The sequence below is a fragment of the Symsagittifera roscoffensis genome, chromosome 4 (genome assembly GCF_963678635.1).
Source record: "Symsagittifera roscoffensis chromosome 4, txSymRosc1.1, whole genome shotgun sequence".
NCBI classification, from domain to species: Eukaryota; Metazoa; Xenacoelomorpha; order Acoela; family Convolutidae; genus Symsagittifera; species Symsagittifera roscoffensis.
In genome coordinates this window covers 14041137-14068169 of record NC_087065.1, presented here as the reverse complement: position 1 = coordinate 14068169, position 27033 = coordinate 14041137, and the positions used below count along the sequence as shown (strand labels likewise).

Here is a 27033-nt window from a genome sequence, read left to right as displayed (position 1 = left end):
CTGTTATTTTGACTCAAACAATTGGTTTTTCATCAGGTCTTTCGTTGTTTCAGATAAGCTATTTGAAAGTATGCGAAGTGTCTTGAGTATAGCGTTGAATTTTGGAGTGATCAGCAAAGAAGAGTTGGGTAAGTCATTCATATTTAGTGGCGTTTAACAAAGATTAAATTCTTATACGTATGAGCTCAAAATGATTTTTTGTTAGAACGTAGTGCAAACATCTATTTAGGTAGCTTGATCCTTGTTTTTTTTCTCAAAAAAAATAGTTAAGCTGTTCGTGAACGTGGCTATGTAGACAAGTGGCTTATTAGTCTTAGCAGTTATGTAGACTCAAAGTTATACTCATTCAGTTTTTCCCAGTAGGTCATATTTTTGCTTGTGTATGCGAAGGGCAACTTCACCTCTGTAGTATTTTTCTCTAAAATTTTTTCTCTAATCATTATTCTGGAACATAATTTTTTTGTCGTATCGCAAGTTTTGCAAAGCTCCGCCATGCCTTTGTGTTGAAAATGTTTTTTTGATGTTTTCGTGCATTTTAAAATTGTCTAAATATGTTTTTTTTTTTTGTGAAACAAATGTTTTTTTTTTCCGTTAAAAGCCATATTTTGCATCAATAGTGTCCTTTTGTTTTCTTGTTTTAGTGTCATAATTTTGCGTTGGTTGAAAGGGGAAAAGATTTTATACTTCTGTTTCCGTAGGGAAGAGGGGCGTAAAAGGTAAGAACTTTCGAACTTTTTCATAACACTATTTTTTTTTCGACTAAAGAGTAGTTTACCAACTTTTTTCGACCGGCGATTGTGTCTCTAGACTTGTCTCTCACAATCAAATATCATTCCACGCAAAATATGGAAATTTAGTAGTGTTTAACAGTTTTCTCAAAACCAATGGCTTTCCTTTCCCTGTCTGTCCGCTAGCTTGTTGTAACATATTTGTGAGGTATCGCAAATGAAGCGAAGCTCCACTTCGCCTGTGTTTTAATATTGTTGGCCTGCATGTTCTGCAATGAGTTCAATTTTGTGACATCTCGTTGAGTTGCTACATCGAATTGACGTTTATGATCGGTTGAGTCTAAATTATGTTATTGGAGATGCGAACTGTATATATGCTTTTTTTTAGTTCAATTGAAATTCATCTGCTGAAAGTGACGTAAATAGCACTCTCCAAATACGAACGTGGAAATGGAGCCAAAAAACGTGAACGATTTGTTGTTTCGAAAGTGGAATTTAATTTTTAGATTTCCCAGCGAAATGAAAGTTTAACCTATTGATCCAGTTTTCTCAAATTGGGTTAATGTTATCAAAAAAGCGCCAATCATTTATCGTTCTAGAAATTCAAAGAGCTTAAAGGGCATCTATTTTATGAAATTAGAAAACGAAGGGATTTTTTTTGCTGTACCGCAAGTTTTTGAGGCTCAGCTTCATCTCTGTTGAGTTACAGTTGCGAGTTTCATGTGATGACTTGCTCAATTTCTTTTTTTTTTGTAGTTTCATATGATGACTTGCTCATTTTCACATTTTTTTGTAGAAAAAGAACTAACTGGTGTTATTACGTGCTAATAACACAGTCGAGCGAACGAGCGTAGTGTTATTTTTGATATCACTTTTTCCTAAGTGCTCATTTGGTAGCACTTTTGCTGCATAGCGTTGGCAATGTACTAGCTAATGTTTATCCGCTCTATTGCGTCTTGTTTTTTTATTAGTGCAAGGCGTTGATCCGAGGATGTGCGACTCTTGGTCTCTAAATTTGTGATTGGATTCAGGCAGATCGCAAGAGTTTTGTTTTCCAAGGCTTTTTTGCTTTTTCTGTACTTGTTTCACTTTTTGCCTTCTTGCAACTTAATAAAATAATCTGAGATTTTTCTGATTTTTTTTCGTTCCAGTTTTTTCGGCTCAATTTTTTTAAGTGCCAGTTTTTTGTGCTGAGTCGTGTTTTCGGAGTTTGTAAGCTAGTTATCAGACGCTAATTATTTTTTTTTCACACCAGCTCCTGTGATTTTTCTGCCGCAAGTGGTGATAGTTTTTCTGTGATAGGATTTTTCTATATTATTACTTGCACAGCAACTGGCTGTAATTTTATCATTTTATTCTATTTACCATTGTAATTGTTTTTGCTCCGATCATTGAAAATGGGGAGGAAACTTTGTATTCGGGTGTGTTTTAGTTTTTTTGTTTTCCACGCAAAGTGAGGTATCACAATCAATGATCGGACTGGGTTGTGTGATGTATCATATTAAAGCCCTTACTGACGTGATTCTAACTACATTAAAAACTTCCCAAAATTTTTCTCTAGTTTTTTGTCTTAATTCGAGGGAATAAAGCGAGCGAGCAGGCTTACAACGGCTGAATTATGCCTATATTAAGACCTTAAAATTTAATTTTAAGCAAGTAAAACTAGTTTTCTGAGTTTTTAGCTTCATTAAAACAAACTAGTTTTCTGAGTTTTCAGCTTCATTTTGGGAACTAAAAATTTCAAAATCACAGCAAGCAAAAATTTCAAAATCACACCCTTATATCACATCAAGCAGAAAAAACTACATTAAATTGGAGAAAAAAAACTTTTCTAAACCGAAGTTTTTAAAGACTCTGGTCGGAACATCTGTGCTACTTGCACAGTTACCGGTATCCTTGTTTTTTTTGTGTTTTCCTCGCGAAATCAGGTGCCACAAATAATCAATGGAATAGTTCGAGTGTTATTACGCGTTTATTACGCTTGCGATTAAAAGCGTTATCAAATCGGAATGTAGTCTTTTTTCGAATTAACAACTAGTTTAACCTATTTAGTTGAACTGCTTATGATGCTTCTATGCAGCTGACACGCTCAATTTCATGAAAATTGAAATTTAACTACTGGATGGGTACTAGTTTCTGCGGTAGTTTCAGGTGGAACTTGAAATTTTTTCTTATCTCAACTGATGTCTGCACAAATATTGTCAGCCTTGTTTCCGCTTCGTTAATTTTGTTTAGTTGCTAATTTGAACTTCAAATGTCTTGCTTGGCATGTTTGTCTAGATTTCCTGCTTGATAAAAAAAGGTACTATGAAAATGTATGGGCTGTTTTTTTTGAGACGCTTTATCAAAAATCCTTCTTTCGATTTTCAAAAAAGGGATATCCATAGAAAGACTGCTAACACTCTTGTGTGCCTGCATGCTCCCCTGATCTCTGTTTGCTTTAAGCTTTTGTCTACAGCCTTCGAAAGTGTCGAGGGGGGATATTTGACCGATCTGAGGTTTTGGTTTTAATGAATAGAACGATTTAGAATCACTGACCTCCATAAGCGGTTGCCCCAAAACTTTTTTTACACGTAAAATTATCGCCCTCAGTGACCTATATGATTCTTTTGACCGTTTTTAGAATCTTTTTGAATCTTGAAAACTAGCCTCTCAAACATGAGGTTGTGGGTTCAAAAGAGATAACGCGTAGTGGTTAAGCTTCCCGGAATTAGCGGCCTCTCACAGATTCTATTACACATAAAATATTGAAAGTTTTGACCTTTTTTTTGAAACTTTTTCGAGAACAACCCTACCAAAGCTGGGTTCTTGGTTTCATTGGAAATTACAGGTTAGATGAATCTCTTCTTCATTAGCGGCTACGCCCTCATTTTTCTAAGGAATAGATATGATTTTCGGAAAGGTCAACTCTCTGATTTGTTGCCCGTTTTTTGGACTTTTCTCGATAACTATCCTCCCAAATCTGATATCATAGGTTTAATCGACCCAAAATGTTCTTGAAATTTTACCTTTATACTGTTCTACGTCCTGTTTTTTTTTCTTGAAAAAAGTGATGGACTTGAAATAAATGAAAGTTGGAAGTAAGGCCGTTTTTTGAAGTTTTTTTTACTTTACCTGGAAGTTACCCTGCCAAATCTCAGGCCAATAGTTCAATCGAGAAATCCGATGTTGGGAATTTTTTTTTGCTTTACGGGCCACGACCAACTTTAAGCAGAAAAAATCACAGATTTCCCAAAGTTTTTGAACTTCGACCGTTTTGCAAAATTTTCTTAAAAACTACCCTAACATATCTGAGATAAAAAGTTCAATCGAGAGAAGTGATTGCGCGAATTTTTCCTGCAGAATTGGCTATTCCTTATTTTTTGTACGAGAAATGTTATATTTTTGTAAACGTTCCAAAATATCAAATATTTTTTAACTCCTAGAGAAACAACTTCGGCAAAGGTTTTGGGCAAATTCCAATTTTTGAAAGTACGCATTTGTCTTGCAGCTTTATAACAAATTCAAAAATATCAAATACCTTCCTTCAGCTTCAACTGGTTTCTAGGTTTCCTTCATCGATGGACATACAAAAATTTTGGTTCACCTAGTTAACGTTTTTCATTTTTTTTTCGAGTCACGTTTTTTTTATGCTTGTCTTGTATGATAAGAGGTGCGAATCTCAGTTTGCCGCTGTGTATCACATTGAAGACCTTTTCAGCCGTGATTCGAAAAGTTGGCAGAAAATATGATGCAAGGTTTCGTTTTAAAAAGAAAAAAAAACACAGTTATAATAGTCGATGAATGTAGTTCAGACTCATACTCTTCTTTCAGGAAAAGCCTTAAAATTTGTTCAGGTCAAATTTACTTTTTCGCAGTTTGGTTTCTGATTACTATTTCAAGTTTAATTCAGTTTTTCTAGGTAAAATGAAGAAAAACGCCACTTAAGTAACAGTTAAACTGTAAAGGTCACGAAAACGTGATTGACTTCTAGTTTTGCAAATGCAGTTTAATTTTCAGAATTCGCAGCGAAGTAAAAAATTTACTCATTGATCCAATTATTTCATCTTTTGATCAATCGTAAGCTGTTTTAGAAATACGAAAATTGAGGAATTTATCCAAAAAAACCAAGTCAGTATTTTTTCTCTTCCAAGTGTTTGTTGGCTGTGTTTAAACGTTTTTTTTTAGTGAATGTAATCGGAACTTTCTGTGCGACGAAAAATAATAATAGATGACCAAAAAATATGCGCAATCTTCAGCGAAGATTTCAATCAACTTTTTCTTTGTTTCAGCTAAATGGCTCGGGTTGACAGTGTTCGAAATGCTTCTACACGTATTATCCGTCTTCATTTTTACCATTCTACTAACCCTTAAAATAGATGAAGTTTTCGATCTAGATTGGTTTACAGTTTTTGCGCCACTTTTCATCTGCGATGTTACCAATTTATATTTCCGACTAATTGCTTATTTCCGCTTATTCATGGAAGTACCACGCGAAAACGTCTTTTTCATCCGCATCTGCAAAACACAAGGAATTGCGTTTGCATGGTTCATCTTTAAATTATTTCTCTTCATAAAGTTATCGTCGAGTGATGTGTCATTTTCGTGGATTGTCGTTTTTGCGCCCCTTCATGTTTTAATGACAGGCTTGGTGTTTTGTAGCTGTGAGTTGCGCACAGCGTGACCTGAAAAGAGAAGAAATATGTTTCTTGATTGACAGACGAGACGGGCAACGACCGTTGTTTATTTTCCACGTGATAAACAAATTGATGAAACATGGCGACGAAGTGCTACCCAAGATAAGAAATGAGAATCAAAAATGAAGATGCTAGTGAAGCTATTTTCTAACGGAGCTACTTTCTAATAGCTTTATTGGTTGATAAATGCAGTTGTACTGTTTACTATTCAATCGATCAGTTAGATGATAAAACTTAAAATAAATTACACTTTTTTATGGGGATAAAATTTGTAAATCCTATTTTTTAAATAAATCTGAAATACTTTGGTCCAAAAAGATATATTCTACATAAACAGCCTAAAGCTTTTTTGATATTGGTAGCCTACTTAACAACTTAGGTAAAAAAACGTACATACGAAGGTTACAAACCGCAGTAATCTTGATCTCCTTACTTTTTTCTTTTTGTACGTGGAAAATCTTGAACCAAAAGGTTCAAAAACTACACCACAATTTATATTGTGGTGTAGTTTTTGATGTTTCATTCTAAATTGTGTTTTCTTTGGAAAATTTGGATGAAACCTTCTTTGGTTTGGTTCCATATTGCTGCTTGTATCTCATTTGGTGCGCCTTTTTGCCTGCCTTAGCTTCATTTTCTCTCACCACCAGCTTAATCGATCCATAATTTCCCAATTTTCATTATTATTATCCAATTTGTACACACTTTCTTTCACTGTAATATTTTAGCCTCGCTTCAGCTACCATTATGCATGATGTGTAAATTGTATTAGCCCCACAATTCTGTGCCTGATGTTATATGTGGATGTATATCTTCCATTTTGTTCACTTGTATTTGTTATTCACGCGGTTTTGTTTCGACTTGAGTTGAGTTTTGGTTTTATTTTGGCTCTCTGTCGACTGAATTTCCCCACTTTCCTTTTTCAGCCGTTTAAGTGTGTTTTATCTATGTTGTGTAGCATTGGTTTGGTTTGGTTTTTGGAGCTGGGACAATTCAATATAAATTCCACAGGCAATAAAACCTCAAATCGTCCCGTCCCGTTTTCAACAGCACAGGTTGCAGTAACATCTTGACCAACTCAGTTTCCATTCGGCCTGTTTTGCTTACTTTTCTCCAGTTGGTCAGTCACTAAAACACGTGTAACATCAGCTTTGCCATCGCCAATCAACCTTCCGCAGATTTTGGTTAGTCTTTTCATTTTAGCTAAACCCTCAATTCCTATGTTCAGCAGGGATAACATCTCTAACTAACGAAAAAATCTGTAATTCATTCCAAAAGCAAGTGAATTGTCGGATCAATTGAGTGAACTTTTGTTTGGGCTACCATTGCCTCGAGGAAAGCAAGTTACCATGGTTGGTGCTATAATTTTGTATTAGAATACAGACAACTGTTCTCCGCATCACGTCAATTGTACGAGACAACTTTTTAAATTTACGACGCATCAACTAAATGCATCAGTTGTAGTGATTTTTTATTAATCTGAAAGTATTTTTTGAGTTTTGATATATTGTGAACTATGGTGTTCCAGGTTCGCCGGAGATTCTGTCTCATGGTTTCATATATTAAAATATTTTCAAGTGGTTATAAACATGCCTCAAGTACCTGTTGAGCTATTTCCCCCACGCGGGAGTGGGGGGGGGGGGATAGCTCAATTGATCCGAATTTTCAATCATTTAAGTGGTGTAAATGTGTTTTGGGTTTTTAATTATTCCATAAAAATGGTTCACGTTAGTTTCAATATTGGCGGTCTGTTGACTTATTTATTTTACTAATGGTTTTTCGAAAACAAAACTGAGAATGGTACAAAATAATATTTCCTGTTTGATAAAAACAGGTATTATGAAAATGTATGGGATCGGGTTTTTATTTTTTTTTAAGAGGCTATGGAAAAATTTTCCATTTTTTTTCTTCAAAGATTTAGTTTTTCTCAAAAACTACTCTACCGCTCTCCAGAAAATTGGTACCAATGGGAAATCCGCCAACTCGCCTGTGTGCCTGCATAATCCCCTAGTGTCTTTATACCTTACCCCAGCTTCTACAGCCTTCGAAAAAGTGTGTGCGTGTGGGGGGGATTTTTGAACCAATTTTTTTTTTCATTTTCTCCAAAACTATCCTCCCAAATCTGATTTTGGGTTCAACGAATAGAACAAATTGTGAGAAGCTCCCTTGCATAAGCTGCTATGCCAATTTTGTTTACACAAAAGTTATGGCCCTCAGAGAAGTCGATTTTCGATTTTTGACCGTTTTTTAAAACTTTGATTTTTCTCAAAAACGACCCTCCCAAATCTGAGATTTTGGTTATAATGGGTAGAACGGGTTGTGGAAAGTTCCTCTACATATGCGGCTAAGCCCAGATGTTTCTCCATAAAAAGTAATGGCCCTCGGAAAAAAAATTTTTTTTGATTTTTTGACCGTTTTTTTAAATTTCTTGATTCTCTCGAAGATTATCCTGCCAAATCAAACTCAAAAATATTCACTCCTAGTTATTTTATCGAAACAGTTTTTTGTGTGCGTAATTGTGTTCTGAAAGGAAAAGGGTAACAAAAAATATTCAGGTTTTTCGGCTTTTTTAACGCTTCAATCAACCATCTGGCGTAGAGGTAACACAACTGCTTGACACCGCAAAGGGTTCCGCTTCAAATCCTGCCTTTGTTTGCAAACTGGAGTTTTTGTGCTTTTTTGTGCTATCGTATGTCTGTTTATTTTTGTCGGTTTAATTCCCGTAGCCCGGCTTTTTGAAGATCCAATTTTCCAATTTGCTGTAATTCCCATGCTTGAGACGATAAAGCCTTGGAGTTCGATTCCAGTTGAGACCCGTTTTTTTTTGGCAAAGAGTAAATTTTTCGGCTGTGTTCGTGTCGTTCTGCTTTTTTTCGTCGGCTTCCGCAGAAATAATTTTTTTTTTTTGAAAATTCAGATTTTTTTTCATTATTCCGAAAGCTTTTTGTAACGTTCCTAATTATGCAGGCAATTTTTTTCCAGATATTTTGATGCGAATTTGTATAAACTGTTTTGTTTACATTCGTTTTCACTAGTTTTTTGTACTCTTTATTCTTGGTGACAGATTTAGTTTTTTCGGCATTTTCGAATTTTTTCATCATTTTTATCATTTATTTTTTTAGTTTTGGTAAAGTTGCACAACGCTCCGCTTCGTTTTTGTGTAAAATTATTTTCTTCAATTTATTTGCTCCCGTTCCATTTTCTGCCGGTTATTTTAAAATGCTATGTTTGTGTTGTATCGCAAGTATTGCGAAGCGATGCTTCGCCTGTGTCTAAAATTTGTTCTTTCACAAATTTACTTTTTCGCGATTTGATTTTGCTATTTTATTGTAAATTCATTTGTTGAAAGGAATAGCAAATAAATCTCTCCGATAATGAAAGTGCAAATAAGCGAACTAAATAAATGTTCATCGACCCAGGCATCCCTACTTGATCTTTTTTGTTAAAGTCAAAGGTACTCGGCTTTGAAACCTCTGAATCAGGTTTCTTTTGATGGTAACTTTGACTTTCATTTGTCGTGACAAATCGGGACTTTTTTTTCATTTTTTTTCCGGCTTGGCCAATTTCGTCTTGTTTTCTGTTTAGTTTGTCACGCTGTGTTTGTGTTTAATCGTAAGTACTGCGAAGATCTGCATTGATTCTATGAAATTGCTCATACACTGGTTTGTCAGTTTTATTCACCTTTCGTCTGTATTCATAGCCGTGTGAAACCGCTGGTTTAGGTTGGAAATTTTATTTGAGCTTCCTCGGGGTGGGGTGGGTAAAAGCGTAAAAGTGTGTATGCTCTGGTTGTTTCATTCAGCAACTTTAAGAGTCGATGAACGTAGTTCTGACTCCTATATAGTTCATAATGATTTTTTTCTGGAAAAGTCTTAAATTTTGTTCAAGATCAAATTTACTTTTTTTGAGGTTTGACGTTTGATTTCTTTTGGAGTCAGTTCATTTCCTTTGCTAAACTGAAAGTAAACTCCACTATCGCAAAAGTGTTAAGGTCTCGAAAAACATGATCGACTTTTACTGTCGAAAGTGGAATTTAAATTTCAATTTTACCAATGAAATAATAAATTTACCTATTGATCCAGTTTTCTCTTAATCAAAAAGTGTCATTCATAAATTGTTCCAGAAATTAAAAGAGCTTTTTGGTCATCTATTTTTTCTTATATGGAAAGTAGCAATCTTTTCAAAAAAGACGTCAGTATTTTGTTCTGTTTACTTTTAATCATTGACTCTTTTCCAACTGTCTGTTGGCTAGATTTTATAAAAAAAAATTGGTAATAATCAAAGGTTGAGTTCCGAAATTAGAAAATTGTTCAAGTTTAAATTAATTGTTTTTGGTTTCTATGAGTTCATGTCATTTTTTGCCCAGCTCTATTGGCTTTGTTTTTTTTGCTGGCATCGCAAATATTTTCGAGCTAGGATTTAACTCAGTTTTTAGTAAATTGCTTTATGGGTGGAAATCAAGTGTAAGTAGTTGAAACGTTATTGTATTTTTTTGTAATCATTGGTTGAAGTTTTGTACGTTCTCTGTTTTTTTTGGACAGAAGTGGGTGAAGCCTAACTAAAGGAAAAAAATTGTGAAATCAAATTGCGATTTTGCGAATCCACTTCCACGTCATACTTAAGTCGAAAATCAGAGTTCGCGTTTTTTTTTCGATAAGCAGACTTTGTTGGAAAAGTTTTTTTCGCTGAATCCGAATCAAGAGTAGATGGATTTTCCTATAAAATCACTATCGATGCCGTGCGAGATTTGTTTGAGGTAACCTGAAAATGAGTGAAAGAAATGATCTGGGGAAAAAATATGCTTGCCACTCTCTGAGACGTGTAATCATAACAACTTTAAATTTCAACCTATTGTTAGCCTTTCCCAGTTAGATGGTTCGTAAGTGTTGGGTCATTTTTTTGCGAACAGTGCACTCTTACGTTAAATTGTCCGTTGGTTTTATTCGGTAATCTCAGTGATTGTTCAAAAGGTAATTGATGAAAACCGAATCACAAGAAGCTTAGATTTTTGTGCTCTTTTTCAAGTCTGGTGCTGTTTTCTCACGGAAATAGGATATTCTTTCAATTAACTGACTCTATTCTTTTCACTTGAACTTTCTTCGACTTCTTTGCTTTCGTTGGGGTTCTTTCTTTTGGGATTTAAGTGCAAATTTTTTACTCAAGTTGTAAAAACAAGCTTGAGGTTCTGGTGCATCAATCGTCGTTATTACTGACTAGATATTAAACTAGATGCAGTTTTGTGTTTTTGAGATGATAGTCAATCTAAAAAGAGCCCTCGACTGGTTTTTATTGGTGTGCGATGTTTTTCTTCGTGTTTTCATTTACAACCACACACACTACCTTCAGTTTCTTACGTTTTTCTGAATCAGTATCTGAATTAACCTCACCTCTTGCCTCAATCTTGTGCAATTCGTACGTTGGTTGTGTCTTGTCTTGCGAGCTCGATAAGTCGTGATTTAATTATACCAAGACACGGCCTCATTTTCAAACCACTCCAAAACTCACGCTGTTTGAACATTTTTCATCGTTCAACTCAACGAATTAAATTCGAACCCAAAATTCACAACTGCGCAGAAGCAGCCAAGATTAGTCACTTATTTTAGTCACGCGTTTTTGCCAAAACGAATTTATTGGCTGTTTTTATCGAACAATAAAAAATATAAGAGGGTCGGTCACAAAAACCATCATCTAAATTACAGGTGAGAATTTTTGAATTCCTTCGATTTCAAAGCTTTCTTATCAGAATTAGTATTCATTAGGAATCACCTTGGAGGTTCGTTCGTACAGCTGAATTTAATTTGTTAATGTAATCAAGATAAATAGATTTTACTATAAGATTCCCTTTTATCTGTATAACTGTCATGTACAGCAGTTTAGTTTGACCATTTCCTGAGGCGTTTAGCAGTGTTTAAATAGTACAGATCTTCAGTCACCGTGAATTGTTTATTTCGGTGCTGTTTGATTGCTGTTACCAGGACGCACGGTTTTGTAGAGTTTCAGCGGAACCTGATATGATGGTTCTAATTTTGTCCTTTGAATGTGCTTGTAAGATTGAACATATTTCATCCCAATTAAGGCCTGAAACTTGAAAAAAAAAACACAAAAAAACACGTGAAAAAAAACGCCTGTTTAAAACAATGTTTAAAACATGTTTTAAACACCAGTTGTTTTTTTTCTGCCAACCCTGTGGCCAAGTCCTAATTGAGTTAATGTTTTCTGAAATTTAAGATGTGAAGCCAGAAAGCTAATGCGGATTTTTTCGCGATCTAGATGTCTAGTATATCCAGATGTGTTGTTTCAGCTAGGGTTGTTTTGAAAAGAATGAAATTCGTTGTTTAGTTGTTGCTGTCCAATGTAATGCAGTTCGAACTAAGATATCGAATTATTGTACAGTCATGTTTAACTGGACATCTTTTTTCACAATGGGTTTTTCTTCAGTGATATTTTTAGAATAAAAAGGGAGTGAAAAGAGGGGAACCACCGTGGAATTGAAGCCAGTGTCTGTTTGGCTTTAAACCACATTTAAAAGACTCTCAATAGCGTTTCAGCTGCTGGGCTCGACCGGCCGGCAAATCAGCACGGAAGAACAGTACAGAGAAAAGGTCTTTTTTAATTTAGCCCCACAATTGCAACCTCATTGTGTATTTATATTCCAAGCCCCTCCCCCATTATTCCCCCTCACTCCCGACCCCAGAGAAGAATTAGAGCGAGAGCGTGTCATGCCGTGATACGCTTTTATTACAGCATTAGTACCTGAGCAGTAATGAAATATTCATTGCAAATTCACCTGCTGCCGAGGCTCTCGTTATTTGTCATCAGCTCACAAACAATATCATCCGCTGCCACAGCCAATCCAAGCCAAGTCCCACAAACCTCAGCTCAAATAAAACCAGTACCTAGTACCTCTTCCTACTTGGGCCTAATTGTACAATCAGTATTTAAATACTACCACTACCTCTGCTGTCATATATTTTTTGCCTCACTTAATTATCCCAAACTGCCTTTCGCTTTCGTTTTTCCCCGCCGCCGTGCCTGTTTTTCTGTTTCGTTTCTAAGGGATACTGCGCACCATAGTATAAACACATCACATGTGCATATGTATTTAGAAAGAGAAACATAAAGCGAGGCAACCTGATTTAAAAATCTAAAGCCTCCTTTCCCCTCCAGTCTCTCTGGCTACTTATTCTCCTCTTTTCCCAAAAATACACCGGTTCAAATCCCAAACCTCATTTTCAAATAGTATTCACTTGTAACTTGTCTTCGCTCATTTCTTCAACGCGCATAAGGTAAATAGAGTCAAACTGTTAGCCTTAATTTTTGGCTGAAATTTTAGAAGTTTTAGTTCACACAGAAATTAGTCATAAATTAAGTTTTGGCGATAATGCAAGGTTTAGTATGCAGTTTTTCTACTAGTTATAAATGCAAATTAAACAAATTTAAGTTGAGGCTAAGGTTGAAAGTTTGGAACACATGCATGAATTCATGTCAGTTTATTCATCATTTGCTTCGTGGTCAAAATTGAATCAGAGTAGGAAATTTGAAGGAATGTAGGCTGACAGCAGCTTTTTAGGTCATGTTGTTTTTTTTTTCAGCAGAAAACTGATAACTTTTTTTTTGCGTGAAAATATTTCTATCAACTAATTTTCTGATGCTAACCAAATTTTATGAAAATAATCTAAACATTGTGCCAAATTAAAATCCTTGATCAAATTTTGTGCTTCATGAATCTTGAAATGGACACATTTCTCGCATTATCTTAATTACTGGTGCTTGATGAATTTTGATGACAGAACATTGAGTTGACTACCTCATTTAAGCACGCAGATTAGGGGCAAAAACTGCATTCTCATAGGGTAAATAATTATAGCGACATTTAGTTTGACAGAAGTAATAAATTTTTCTGCTTTATTTTTCCAAAACATGTTTCCTTTCTCTTAGTTTTATTTGTATTTCTACTGTTCGTTTTTCCATGTTCCTGATAAGGGCTAAAATCCGAATGATTTCAAGGAATGGAAAAAATGTTAATGAGATTTTGGAAAGATATAAAGTTTCAGACTACTTCGCAAAGTGGGAAGGAACTATGTGCTAGGTAAAGTTTTTTTCTGAAATTTTATTACCTCAAAGAAAGCTCGAGTTCACAAAAGTCAAATCTTGCTGGCGCGAAAACTGATGTAAATTTTTAGGGTTGTCGAATATATTAGATGAAATTTATGAGAGGCGGAGCTTCGATTTAACTTCTGCAACAACGTGATTTTATCTAATACCTTACAGTTTTTGACTCAATTCATAAGCCTGTTCTATTAGAAACGGTAAATGCGTGCTCTAACGTCTAACCGGAATACTGGTGTTAAAAATGAGAAAACTTTTAGTAAGACTTTCCAGAAAATATTTTCGCTTTAGTTTTTTATGCATCAACTTTTTAGACTAGTGAGCTTGCGAGCGTTTGTGTATTAGTACGAATCTTCTTTTTTTTGTAAACTAACTCGCAAATAAAAGAGTTCACTTATTTAGTGGTACGTTTGCTATAATCACGATCTCTTTGACTCATTTGAAATATCACAGCATCTGTTCTCTGCTTTATTTGTGGCTAGTTTGTAAGATTCAGCGTACTTAGCTAAGTGGTTAGTGCGTGGGACTCAAAATTTCTAGTTCGCACATCGAACCCGAGACGTAGCTGATTTCTTATTAATTCGAGGCTCATTTCTACTTGTTTTTGCATTTTATTGAGCTGCTTTTTGTCGTATTCTCGCTTATGTTTGCGAAGCACAGCTGCGCCTCTGTGTAAATACTTACGCATTTGATCCAAAAATAACGGTTTAGTTGAATTAGCTCAAACGAATGAATGCTGCTAATTTGAGTTGCTGCAAATGATCCTTTAAAATTGTCTTCTATTTTTCGGATCATACCAAAATCTTGAAGTAACTGAGGACTAGGTGAGACTTTGTCTCATCAATTTTGAGATAAATTGCAAGAAGGGCTGATATCTAGACTCAAATTAGATATCAGACGTGTGTTTAGTCCATTTTAGATGTAGAGAAATCTTCACTAGAACAAGAGATGTAAATTTTTAGGGTTGTCATTAGATGAAATTTGATGAGAGGCGGAGCTTCAATTTAACTTCTGCTACAACGTGATTTTATCTAATACCTTACAGTTTTTGACGCAATTCATAAGCCTGTTCTATTAGAAACGGTTAATGCGTGCTCTAACGTCTAACCGGAATACTGGTGTTCAAAATGAGAAAACTTTTAGTAAGACTTTCCAAAAAATGTTTTCGCTTTAGTTTTTTATGCATCACTTTTTTAGACTAGTGAGCTTGCGAGCGTTTGTGTTTTAGTACGAATCTTCTTTTTTTTTGTAAGCTAACTCGCAAATAAAAGAGTTCAATTATTTAGTGGTACCTTTGCTATAATCACGATCTCTTTGACTCATTTGAAATATCACAGCACCTGTTCTCTGCTTTATTTGTGGCTAGTTTGTAAGATTCAGCGTGCTTAGCTGAGTGGTTAGTGCGTGAGACTCAAAATTTCTAGTTCGCACATCGAACCCGAGACGTAGCTGATTTCTTAATAATTCTAGGCTTATTTCTACTTGTTTTTGCATTTTTTGAGCTGCTTTTTGTCGTATTCTCGCTTATGTTTGCGAAGCGCAGCTGCGCCTCTGTGTAAATACTTACGCATTTGATCCAAAAATAACGGTTTAGTTGAATTAGCTCAAACGAATGAACGCTGCTAATTTGAGTTGCTGCAAATGATCCTTTAAAATTGTCTTCTATTTTTCGGATCATACCAAAATCTTGAAGTAACTGAGGACTAGGTGAGAGTTTGTCTCATCAATTTTGAGATAAATTGCAAGAAGGGCTGATAATTAGACTCAAATTAGATATCAGACGTGTGTTTAGTCCATTTTAGATGTAGAGAAATCTTCACTAGGACAAGAGATGTAAATTTTTAGGGTTGTCATTAGATGAAATTTGATGAGAGGCGGAGCTTCAATTTAACTTCTGCTACAACGTGATTTTATCTAATACCTTACAGTTTTTGACGCAATTCATAAGCCTGTTCTATTAGAAATGGTAAATGCGTGCTCTAACGTCTATTCGGAATACTGGTGTTCAAAATGAGAAAACTTTTAGTAAGACTTTCCAGAAAATATTTTCGCTTTAGTTTTTTATGCATCAACTTTTTAGACTAGTGAGCTTGCGAGCGTTTGTGTATTAGTACGAATCATCTTTTTTTTGTAAGCTAACTCGCAAATAAAAGAGTTCAATTATTTAGTGGTACGTTTGCTATAATCACGATCTCTTTGACTCATTTGAAATATCACAGCATCTGTTCTCTGCTTTATTTGTGGCTAGTTTGTAAGATTCAGCGTACTTAGCTGAGTGGTTAGTGCGTGAGACTCAAAATTTCTAGTTCGCACATCGAACCCGAGACGTAGCTGATTTCTTATTAATTCGAGGCTTATTTCTACTTGTTTTTGCATTTTTTTGAGCTGCTTTTTGTCGTATTCTCGCTTATGTTTGCGAAGCGCAGCTGCGCTTCTGTGTAAATACTTACGCATTTGATCCAAAAATAACGGTTTAGTTGAATAAGCTCAAACGAATGAACGCTGCTAATTTGAGTTGCTGCAAATGATCCTTTAAAATTGTCTTCTATTTTTCGGATCATACCAAAATCTTGAAGTAACTGAGAACTAGGTGAGACTTTGTCTCATCAATTTTGAGATGAATTGCAAGAAGGGCTGATAATTAGACTCAAATTAGATATCAGACGTGTGTTTCGTCCATTTTAGATGTAGAGAAATCTTCACTAGAACAAGAGTTTTTGAGTTTTTTAAATAGCGAGAGTAAATGGCTAGTAATCGGCAACAAATCTGTAGAAAATGAACTTGCTTTATTATTGTGCTTTAGCATATTCCAGTCTCCTTTCCACATGGCCTAGAGATAACGCGGTTAACTTTGCATCTTTAAGTTTTAGATTCGAGTCATGGCCGGACTTAATTGTTTTCTGTATGCATGAAATTGCAATTTTCAGGCCTATTGTTTTTCTGCTTCTGTTTTGACGGCTTAGTTCCCACGTCACGAAGTTTTATTTTGTTTTAAACAATTTCTTTTATAGTTGTCAGTTTTGTTGATTTTTTCTAGTATTTCCATTGTGTTAATTTATTAACCTTGATTAAACTTTTTTGCTGAAACGTTATTTTCGCTCTACATGATTTCGGCAATATTATTTGGCTTTGTCAATTTTTGTGTGTCAGTTTGAAGGGAAAAATTGATTATTATGATGCAAAGAAGTTCAGCTCGTTTATGGTAAAGAAGAGTTTTAAAAGTGAATCGCTCATTTTTTTCATGACGACCATTTCTCATGCCAGTTGTTTTGTGTTTTGACCCAATGCGAGTCTAATAATTTTTTTGGCTTAGTGAACACTCATCAAACAATAAACGCCTTTTAAAACTGGTGTTTCTAGACTGCTCTATGCAGTTGTGTTTTTCGTTGATGCAAAAAAAGTGATGTTTTTGGCCACTTATTGAACGGTTTCGACCAAAAGATGCTTTCTCTGACGCGCGCTCCATCTCTCTTACAGTAGTTATTGGCGCCAAAGGCGGCTTTGGGGAAAGTTCCAAGGTTCGTCGGGCAAAACTGGATGTCGTAAATTGGTATCGAAGACGGGACCCTTCTGGTCAAGGAGCAGAATCCGTGAGCCCCCTCCCCCAAATCCTCCCCTGATTCTAAGCATTGTGTTTTTGTTGGGACTTTTGAAAAAAGTTCGGAAAATTTGTGCTTCGTGTCGTTGTTGTAGCTACACTGATTTCGGTTCCGAAGTTCTGATTGAATTGGAGTGATCGGTTCTGTTTGAGAGATAGATACATAGAGAGAGATAGGGAATTTTCGTGACTAGTCTCATATGATCTTTCATTGCAGTTCTCCCAGGTGCTCTAGCCTCAAAACCGACCGAAAAGGGGAATTAACTTTTTCCAGTGGACGCTCAAGAGGGAGGTTTGGTTGTCATTTATGATGGCTGTTCTAGGGGCCAAGTTTTTCGGAATGCGGAGAACCGAGTGAAATTCCATGCCCGTCTTCAAATTAGTGGGGGAAAACGAGAAAAACTACATGGGTTAATGCGATCAACTGTAGATGTTTGGGAGCTTGCTTCGTTTATTATTCAGTAACTTTTTAACTAAGCGTTTGTTTTTGACAAAATGTTTTCTACCCCCTCTAAAAGATATCAATGTCCTGAGCCCAAATTCAATCATGGTTTTTTGCCTGTGATTTTTTTGTAAACAATTTTAGGGTTCGAAAGTTGCCAGTTTTACCAAATTGGAATAATTAACGAGCGATATGTTGCGCTCTTCTAACTTTTATAACCGTTCTTGTAAGTGGCGATGTTTTGTTTATTTTTGTTCCTATTTTATAAAAAGGAATTCTGGTTCTTAATTACTCTTGCGATAAGCAAGGGTATGGCAATCTGGTACTAAGACTTTTTTCAAGTAAACAACTTTGTCCATATGATGATCTCCAATTCCATTTGTCTCTCTGTTGGAACTGCAGCAGACATATTTTGAGGATGTTAGTATCTTGAATATCCGTCCTATTCGAAATTTGATTTTTACCAACTTGTTTTACAAGTTGTAATTTTACCAACTTGTTTTTTATTTCTTTTTTTTTTTTAATTTTTTTTTCTCTTTTTTCCCGGTTAAATAAATTGTGGCCTATTTTATTTCGGCTTATTGGCCTCATATTGCGTCCTTCAATAAGCGAAAAAGTTTGTGCAAAAAAATGTGTAATGAAGGAAATGGACTTTTGCAACTTTTTATCAGTTTTTTGTCTTTTTTCTTTTTTTTATTCATTGTTTCGTTTCTTCTTTCTCTTCTCGGCCTAATAATATCGGCTTTTTGGCCTCGCTTTTTGTTTTTTAATGAGCGAAACAAAAGTGTGTGTGTGTATTTAAGGGTATGTGGCTTTAACAACTTTATTAGTTTAAAGGTCATTTCTAAATTTCATTTTTTTGCTTTTTTTCCTGGGGTTGAAAAGTTTCGGCATATATTATATCGGCCATTTGGCCTCATATTTTGTCATTTCATGAGCAAAAAAAGTTTTAGTATGCTTGTGTGTATTTAGGGGAATTGCAAGACGAAGAATTTATATCAGTTTTTGAGTCTTTTTTTTTCAGTTTTTCGGCTTAAAAGGTTTCATCTCAGGTATTTTTGGCTTGTTTACAGCTTGTTAAGTTTTCTGATTCTATTTTTGCCTTCTGTTGTCCTGGTGTGAGTTTTGATACTTTCTGTTTTGTATTGTATCGCAAGTGGCAAGTATTGTATGCCTTTGTACTAAGCATATGAGTGTTGCATTTGAAGTTTTCAGTAATTTACCGGACAACTATTACCATCCAAGCCCAGTTAACTAAGGAAGAAAATCGCATCCAGGCTTAACAGCGATTGGTTACCCACACTGACTTGACCAACTTATAGGTTGGTCTTTCACCTCGCTCATAAATGGTCTTAATAATGTATGCCGACTTGGTCGTGTAATTGAGCTCCATATTCTCTTTGATATTTCCACGATATGTTTTGAAAAATTGTTCCTGTCGATTCGTTGGTTGCTTCCTGTATGTATCTGATACTGATCTATTTATAAAGGAAGCATGACGTTAAGGGCGACTTTGATTCTCATAATTGTTAAATCGCTAGTTGGTACCAGCAAACTAGAATTGGGCTACTTCAAGCGTTCATCACAGCAAGTAGCCCAGTTGCGTCAGACTTGAGTGAACAACAACTTTTTCGTCAACATTTCACGCTCGAGAGTTTAGTGCTTGACTTGAGAAGCACATGACAATTGACATCTGGGTTTTATTGAAGTGAGTCACTTCAGTTAGAGTCAGCTTTATATCGTTTTTCAAAGGGGCTTTTGTAGCAACATACATATTTAATAGACAGAGACGAGGGAGCCTTACTGTTAAGCGTTAACCCTTTCTAAAGTGGCCTTTGTGCTTGGCTGCTGTTGAAATACATCTGCTTTATGGCTGTTTCATTGTTTATTTACAGCAGCAAGTTAAAGCAACTAGAACAGAAAAACAGCACCCAACATCTTTGCAATTCTTTTGAAGCAGTTGTTGCAAAGAAAAGGGTTTTGTTGTTGTTGTTGTTGTCGTTGCGAGGGGAGAAGTGAAATTGTACCTTCCATTTGTAGTAGTACGAGGAGAGGAGTAACGAGTACCCACCCAGGCACTTGCATGTTTGTTGCAATCTGTGTTGCTAACTGTTGTTAATTCCCCTTCCTTCTTCCCTGTGTGTGTACCTGTGGGTGTTTTTTTATTTCCCCCGTTCACCGGTCCCTAGCTGTACTAAGTCAAAAAAGGTTTCCGCATCGAAGAGAATTGCTGCTGACTGCGAGAGATAGAGATATTTGCCCTTTTTATTTAGCCCCGGGAAAAGGGTTCGACGTAATAATATTGTAAACACTTGCGTTAAATATTCAATTAGCGAACTAATAGATGTTTACAATTTAAACATCTGCCGCCGTCGACAATAAAAAACGTGTTGCCTCTTTTGATATTTCCTTTTCCCAGTTTTGCCCGCAAAAATTTCGCGCTAATTGCTTCTCAAATTTTTAGCTCTTCGATTTGATTTGAGCAGTTTCCCCAAAATTCAATTCTAACACTCTTTGCTTTGCGCTCCTCAAACACAATTTGTCACTTTGATCTACAGGTAATTTAACTTTATCAGCAACTTCAATTCGCCCTGTTTTCTTTTCTACCCCCCATCACCCCCTTATTTTTCCCACTTTTTCCGCTTTTTCTGCTTCTATCAGCCAATGTGTAGCTGGGTTTCGTTTTATCCCACTAATAGTGCGCGGAAACATTTCATTTCCTAATCAGCATAATCGTATTGGGCTTTATTTCAGGTGGGCTCATGCTTGCCAAACCAACTAACTATTTAAACCACATTTATACAGTTTTTGTTAAAAAAAAGACAGTTGTTGCTTGCTTGGTTTTTAAAAACAAGGTAAGTTAAAATTCGCCTTTTTTGTTTCATTTTATTAAGAGGCTGGTTTGTTTTAATTGATAAGAAAACGCCATCATTGGTCTTATTCGGTATCAACCTAAACCCAAATAGGGTTAAGTCAAATCTTAACCCCAGAATCTGATGCAGTGTTTATAAACGTGGGATTTGTTAGTCTAAACATTTGTCTCCTTTTGTTTATCCGAACATACAAAGGTGCTGGAAAACTAAACTTAAGATGAGTTTTGTTAGCCCAACGATTCAGATAATTCAATCGGAATCGTGAAACCTTTCTGATTCTTACAAGTACCAAGATTTTGAATTAAAGGTATTGGATGAGATAAGATGCACAATTATAGCTTCCATACTGAAGTATCATTTCCTTTCAATGGCTCCTTGGTGTTGCTTTTGATATATGGTGTATACAAAATGCAGGCGAGCCCGAATCATTTAACTTTTGTTTATAATACCTCGCTGACTTTCCCTTGTTGAGAAGGATAGCATATTGTACTAACTATCTGAGTTGAACTTGTAGCCCATCCAAATGGTGCTTTTGGGGTAATTTGCGGTTTCAAGGTTCGAAAGTGATAATACTTCGGTTTGATTATTGATTGCGGCTTAGACCTTTCCTTTCGGTCCTATTGATTTTAAAATAATTTCAAGTTGAGATCTGTAGAATTGAATATTCGATAAATTACAAACCCTATCAATTAATATTAGAGTCCGCATCCTGTTTTTGGTGGTGATTCGACTTTTTATCTGCTAACGTGGGTAAGTATATATTAATTATGAGTTGTCATGGTTATAGCGAATAAAGTGTGCAATGCTGTCATCTATCCTTTTACGGTAGTTGCCTATTATTTAATTATGCACCTTTGATTGTAGATCCCTAATTTATTGGCTAGATAATTAAGGTATACCTTCCTATTCTATTTTGACAACACGCAGTTGAATTTGGATCTCATTTAGATCATCTTATAATTTTGTCTTAAAAATAGTTAAAGTTTCGCTTGAGAAATTTAGAGTTTACCAGCTGTGCTTTACAACACCTGTTGTGCCCATTGATTTTATACAGACAAATTGGTGGACCCACCCACGGCTAACAATCCAGGCATTTTGGCCCTAAAAGTATTCAAACGCAGCATCCAAATCAATTAAGCACGTTTCAACAAGTACAATTTGTAGAATATTTGAGGCCATATTAGTAAGAGCCCAGAGCTTGAAAATGCGTCACGCTAATTTAGCAGGTACTCAATTATCCAGAACCTGGCTACTTTTATGAAAGTATAATTGCCCAATCTACCTAGAAGTAAGCTTGTGTTAAACTCATTTTGTCAAGCCAAAATACAAACCAGTTGTCTATTATCAAGCAAAAATTCAAACAATTCAATACCCTGAAGCTCGTATTAACAACAATTATAGAACAAAACGCTCTTTTCATTTGCAATTTTTAGGTGAGTCAAGGATTGTTTTTTTTCCGTTACGTTCGGTGTTTCAAAAAGTTTTTAATTTCTTAAAGTTTTATTTAACTGCGTATATTTTCGGTAGAAATCTAATGTTTTTTTTTGTTTTATTATATTGGGCTGTTTTATAGCTGTTCTCAACTTTGCGGCGTTTGAATTGTTAAAGTTCATTCATGGTACATTTGTGTGTGTATATATGTGGCTAAAGGTTGGCGTTTTTGGCACAGGTAAAACTTCGGTACCATCGTACTAAGCAAAGCAGGTCTTAGATGAATAAGAGGTTGAAGCTTTTTTGTCTAATCTCGAAGCTGTGCTACCTTATACGCCGCGCTTTTTACACGTTTAAATGAAGCCCTCTCGCTTTCTCATTTTGCCTCAATTGAAACTTAACGTGCGTGCTTTTCTTTATTTTGCTGCGATTAAAAAGCGACTAGAAAGTGACTAATTTTAAAACACCTGCCTCGAGACACTGCTCAGAGAAAATTGAAACAATAATCAGGAAAACCCGCTTTGAAAAGACAGTTGCTACTACTGAAGCCGTGTACAGGTACTTGTACTTGCTAAGCCCACTTAACCAGGTTCGTTGTCATATGGACCGAAAATTTATTGTTGAATTAGTAATATCCGCATTTTTTGACTTTCAACCCATCTATTGATATTCGGGTAGCATCTTGCTTAACTTGCCTTTAAGAATAATAAAAATTTAATAAGCACCCAATAGCAAGTTAAATTGTTAGATTAAATATTTCTAAATTTTAATAAATTTTTGTTTACGCAGTTATTTATTTTCAATGAACCAGATGTACTGAGAGGCGCTCTTAGAATTAAAGCAATTTTAAGACCCAAATTTGGTAAGTAAAACTTCAAAGTTCAAACTGACACTTCAAACGGCAACACGTTTTGCCCCTTTTCTAGACTGTCATCTGAAAAACTGACAAAAATAATCGTCGGGCCTTATTGGGTTTTTAGGGCGAACGTCCTTCATTGCTGACATAGTTTTTTCATTGTCATTTTAAAAGAGAATCGCAAGATGCAAGCACAACTAGAAAAGAGAAAACTGTCCTGTCAGTTTTTAGTTTAGCCTTGCTTTTTTGTCTGAGTTGGGAAACATTGCTAGGCATAGGAGTACGAATAGTGGAAGGTACCACTACACCACGTAGGCAAAGATGATAGTCATGGCACGCGTGCCTTGCGCCTGATGTTACACTTTTGCACAAATGTCGTTTTGCCTGAATTTAATTTGCTCAATGATTTTTTCACAGTCAGTTTAGTTTTCCCCGTTGATGCCGCTCGCTTTCGCTTTGCTTCCATTTATCTGTCCAAACTATCATCATCGTAAAAGTACCAAGTGTGTAAAATACACTGTATTCCATACTCTGTATTGCGCTAGTTATATTTTCCCCTGTCCCAGATAGTATCCCGTACCAGACAGAAACTCAGCAAAAATCAGAAGTTGAAGTAAGGTACCAGCAGATCATTTTAAAAATCAACCTAGGTCATAATTTTTAAATTATATCTCAACTTTCATAATTAAAAAATTCAATTTGCAAGTTTCCCACGGCCCTATTAAGAACAGCTTTTTGAGGGTTTAAGCCGTTTTCAGTGTAGTTTTAATAAATTAGAGGCGAAATAGTTGCTAGAGGAAGTTTAACGACACTGGGAGTTTTGAAAAGGCAGGGAGCTTTCCCTAAACAAAGTGCCAGCGCAGATCTGAAAATACCACCAGCCAGTGCTATGCGTAAGACTAGGGGAAAAACAGTGAGCGAGGTACATTATGACTGTGCTGTGACTACAAGAAATGAGAGAGAAAGAGAAAGGGCCTTCCTTGCCTCAACGAGGCGTAACATCTGCCACTAGCTCGCTACCATTAAGAGTACATTGCAAACATCTCAACATTTAAAGCCACATTAAAACACCGACCGATATCACGTTTAACTAAATTGAAAGGGATAGATAAAACTGGCGAAATAGCAACTGATTTTTTGGGATATATTGATTTTGGACGAAAAGCCAGTGCCTACTATTGTAAGTTAGTTTCATTATTTTTGTAATAGAGTGACTCTTTTTATCTGTTAGATGCCCGGTTCCAAAAATTAATAGGCGAGAACTAAACAAAGCGAAGGTTCTATCTAATCAAGGTACTCTGAAGTTGATAAGTTCTTAGTTACAACCGTAGTAGTTTTATGTTTTTTTTGTCTGATTCAATGGATCGCAGCTTAGCAGCACATTGTACGTACGATGAGCTTAGCTTTACAATTTTTCAAGCTCTATGGAAGCCAAAATGGGGGTACTGGGATAAATAGCCCAGCGGCGGCAGTTGTTTTGCTCTGTTTTGTTTTGTTTTTGCCTCTAATTCTTATTGGATGAGTGATCACGTCGAATAGCACCACGTGTGCAAGTAGAAGCTTGTTTGGAATTCGTTGGATGTGTAACATATTTTCAAACAAATATAAATATATCTACTTTAATAAATTCGAACAATTAAAAGGGACTGCGATCATTTGCCTATTTTAGTTTTTATCTTTTAATCGCTCTCTCACTCTTTTTCCCTTCCTCAAAAAACCCGGATTTTATATTTTCCCATAATATTTAAATTGCTCCTATTGAACAGAAGTGTAAACACTATCATTTTGAAAATTAAATTAAATTTAGTTTGCCAAAATAAAGAAAAAGGTGAGGCTGCTTCTTGTTATTATTTTAACCGATTTGTAGAGAATTTTAGAAATCTAATTTCATCTACTATAATTCTTCATTTTTTTGCATTGGGTATTTTCATTTTTCATACGGCTTTATATTATAACTTAATATACTGGCTATATATTATAACTTAAATTAATTTTGATATTCCATCGATCCGTAACTTTGACTTAACTCTTGGTAATGTGTTTCAGGTTTATTGTTGCTGAACAATTTGTGTTTCTACCTTGATTTGAGAGTGATTGCTCTTAAACATCCATATCTTGACCTGACCTCCCGCATTTGTATTTGACCCCTTCCGAATTGGAGACGAAAGTCGAAGTGGACGTGACCCCTTAAACTGAAGAATATCATGGACACGTCTTTGGTCGCCTCGTTCTGTGACGAGGACAGATTCAACAATGCCTTCTACATTCTCAAGAAAACAGTTGACTTCCTAAGCACAGAATATGGCATGCATTTTGTCATACTATCCGCATATCAGTCCAGCAAAGCTGCGTCAGTGGCGGCTGCATACACATCGCCAGGACCAGCAGCAAAGTTCTTCGACGATAAGCATTCCAAACAGACAGACAACAACAATTCTACCAATTCAGATCCGAAAAACAAACAGCCAAGTAGTTTAGTCCATACTTGGGACGAGTTCGCGAAGAATTTTTGTTTTCAAGATAAACGCCACTCTTATCACAACACGCCTGCATATTCGGAGTTTATCAAATCGGATCTGAACGACAATTCGCTCGGTTCGGGTGCGAATTGCGAAGCCGAACTGGAAATGGACGAATTGCCGGAACCGCCGAGTAGCCTCTGCTCGGAAACCATGTATTACTGCAACGGTGAATTCAAAAGCGAAGATATCGAAAACTCACACAGTCCGAACTCAGACAGTGGAATTTCGGGAGACGAAGACACGAAAAGGAAAAGTGACCAACGAACAAAAGGATTAAAGAGGAAAAGTTTGCAAGATGTCAGCGACCAGTTGGCCAAAAAAGCGACCAGGGCTATGAATTATTACACACCTGTATACCCGGCGGCACCCAAACTAGTGACGCCATCATTTGCAACCAACGAGGCTCTTCTTAATCTCTCGAACGCGCTCCTGAGAAACACCACAAAAGCCAACGCTAATGCGTCAGAGCTGGACTTCAGTGCCATCAAACCTCTGTTGAATTCGGTCTCAAATATTTTTACACAGTCAGCCGCGGCGTCAGCTTATGCTGCATTAGCCCAGCAGCATAGAGATTGCTCGATATTCGGACCTAATGTCAAATCGGAGCCGAACGCAGTGCCTTCCTCAGTGATTACAGCGAACCGAAAATCGAGCGCCGGATTGTCGTCTCCGGAAATCTCGACATTTGGCAGTTCTGATTCACCTCTGCAGATACACGTGGACTCAAAGCCGACTAAAGTACCGAGTCGAGGAAAGAATTCGGACAAGAAAAATAACACCCGAGCGCCTCCGAGTCCGATGAAAGGATCTTCAGCGTTGAATGCGAACGGAACGCCTAAACAAATGTGGCCTTGCACAGTATGCTCCAAAGAGTTTGCTAGTCAAAGCACGATGAAGAGGCATTTGAACCACTTTCATCTGAAGGTGCACAGCTACACGTGTACATATTGCCAAGAGATATTTTACAGGAAAGATAAATTGGTCGCCCATATCAAGATCAAACATGGCGTAGATACAAGCAGATCTGCACGATTGGTAACGCAAGCGAAGACCTCGCCGAACGGAAGTTACACGACTAACAGCACCATATCCCCAGTGTCGCCCGCGACTAGCCACGGAAGTCCGACATCCTCGGCCGGAAACATGTCGACAGGAACCGCCTCTCTAAGTCCAGTGCCTTCGCCATCGCCTAGCACCTGTGTTGTACAGCCCATGACACCGCCCTCATTCTCACCATCACCCGCTCCTTCACCTCTTTCGCTTACAGTATCATCATCCTCATCAGGTGTCACAACGGTCTGATCTGACCTGAGGTCACCCAAGGTCACATATCCAAAGTTAGAAGCTCCTGCCACATGACACTAGAGGAGAGTTCCAATACATTACACATGTCAATAGTAAGGTCACGTGACTAACGAGGGTTTATTACGAGGACGATGATGTCATTTAGGTCTTCCAAGAGAAGTTTCAGTTATTTCGCATATCAGATTCTGTCGCCTATTTTCTAATGTAAAGTTTTAGTCTAGTCAACAAACTTATCATGGTCTTTCTTTTTTAAGTTCACATAAATGCCTTCACTTTGTATATAATAGCTAAGCAATATGAGGTTTGAAGAACCTAAAGAAGTCTTGCGCAGCAAGTGTACTTAAGTCATGGGTTATGTTTGGTCACAATTTTGAAGCTGCTAACCTGAATGAGTTGATGATTTCAAAATGGGATAAACTTGGTGCAGGGCTTACTTTAAAGCACATCGTCTTTTCACTGATTAAAAAGAAAAACTTGTCATGAGTTGATTTGTGAT

General features: G+C 36.3%; 2 protein-coding genes across 14 annotated transcripts in view; one reads left to right on the top strand and one right to left on the bottom strand.

Annotated features, from left to right (window-relative positions):
* LOC134844200 (YTH domain-containing protein 1-like) overlaps positions 1–22576 on the bottom strand; it is a 177958-nt gene extending 155382 nt beyond the window's left edge. The window contains exon 1 of the mRNA XM_063860770.1: positions 22567–22576. The gene's annotated coding sequence lies outside the window, so the exon portion shown is untranslated. The remainder of the gene's footprint in view (positions 1–22566) is intronic.
* LOC134844203 (mucin-2-like) lies at positions 52–27033 on the top strand. 13 transcript variants are annotated; one of them, XM_063860781.1, is made up of 2 exons: positions 52–128; positions 24757–27033. In XM_063860781.1, exon 2 carries the CDS (start codon positions 24915–24917, stop codon positions 26532–26534), a length of 1620 nt encoding a protein of 539 aa, XP_063716851.1. In that variant the 5' UTR covers positions 52–128; positions 24757–24914; the 3' UTR covers positions 26535–27033. The 13 variants fall into 13 exon arrangements, with proteins under 13 accessions (XP_063716851.1, XP_063716845.1, XP_063716846.1 ...); XM_063860775.1 differs by lacking the exon at positions 52–128 and adding an exon at positions 5897–6585; XM_063860776.1 differs by lacking the exon at positions 52–128 and adding an exon at positions 10796–11100.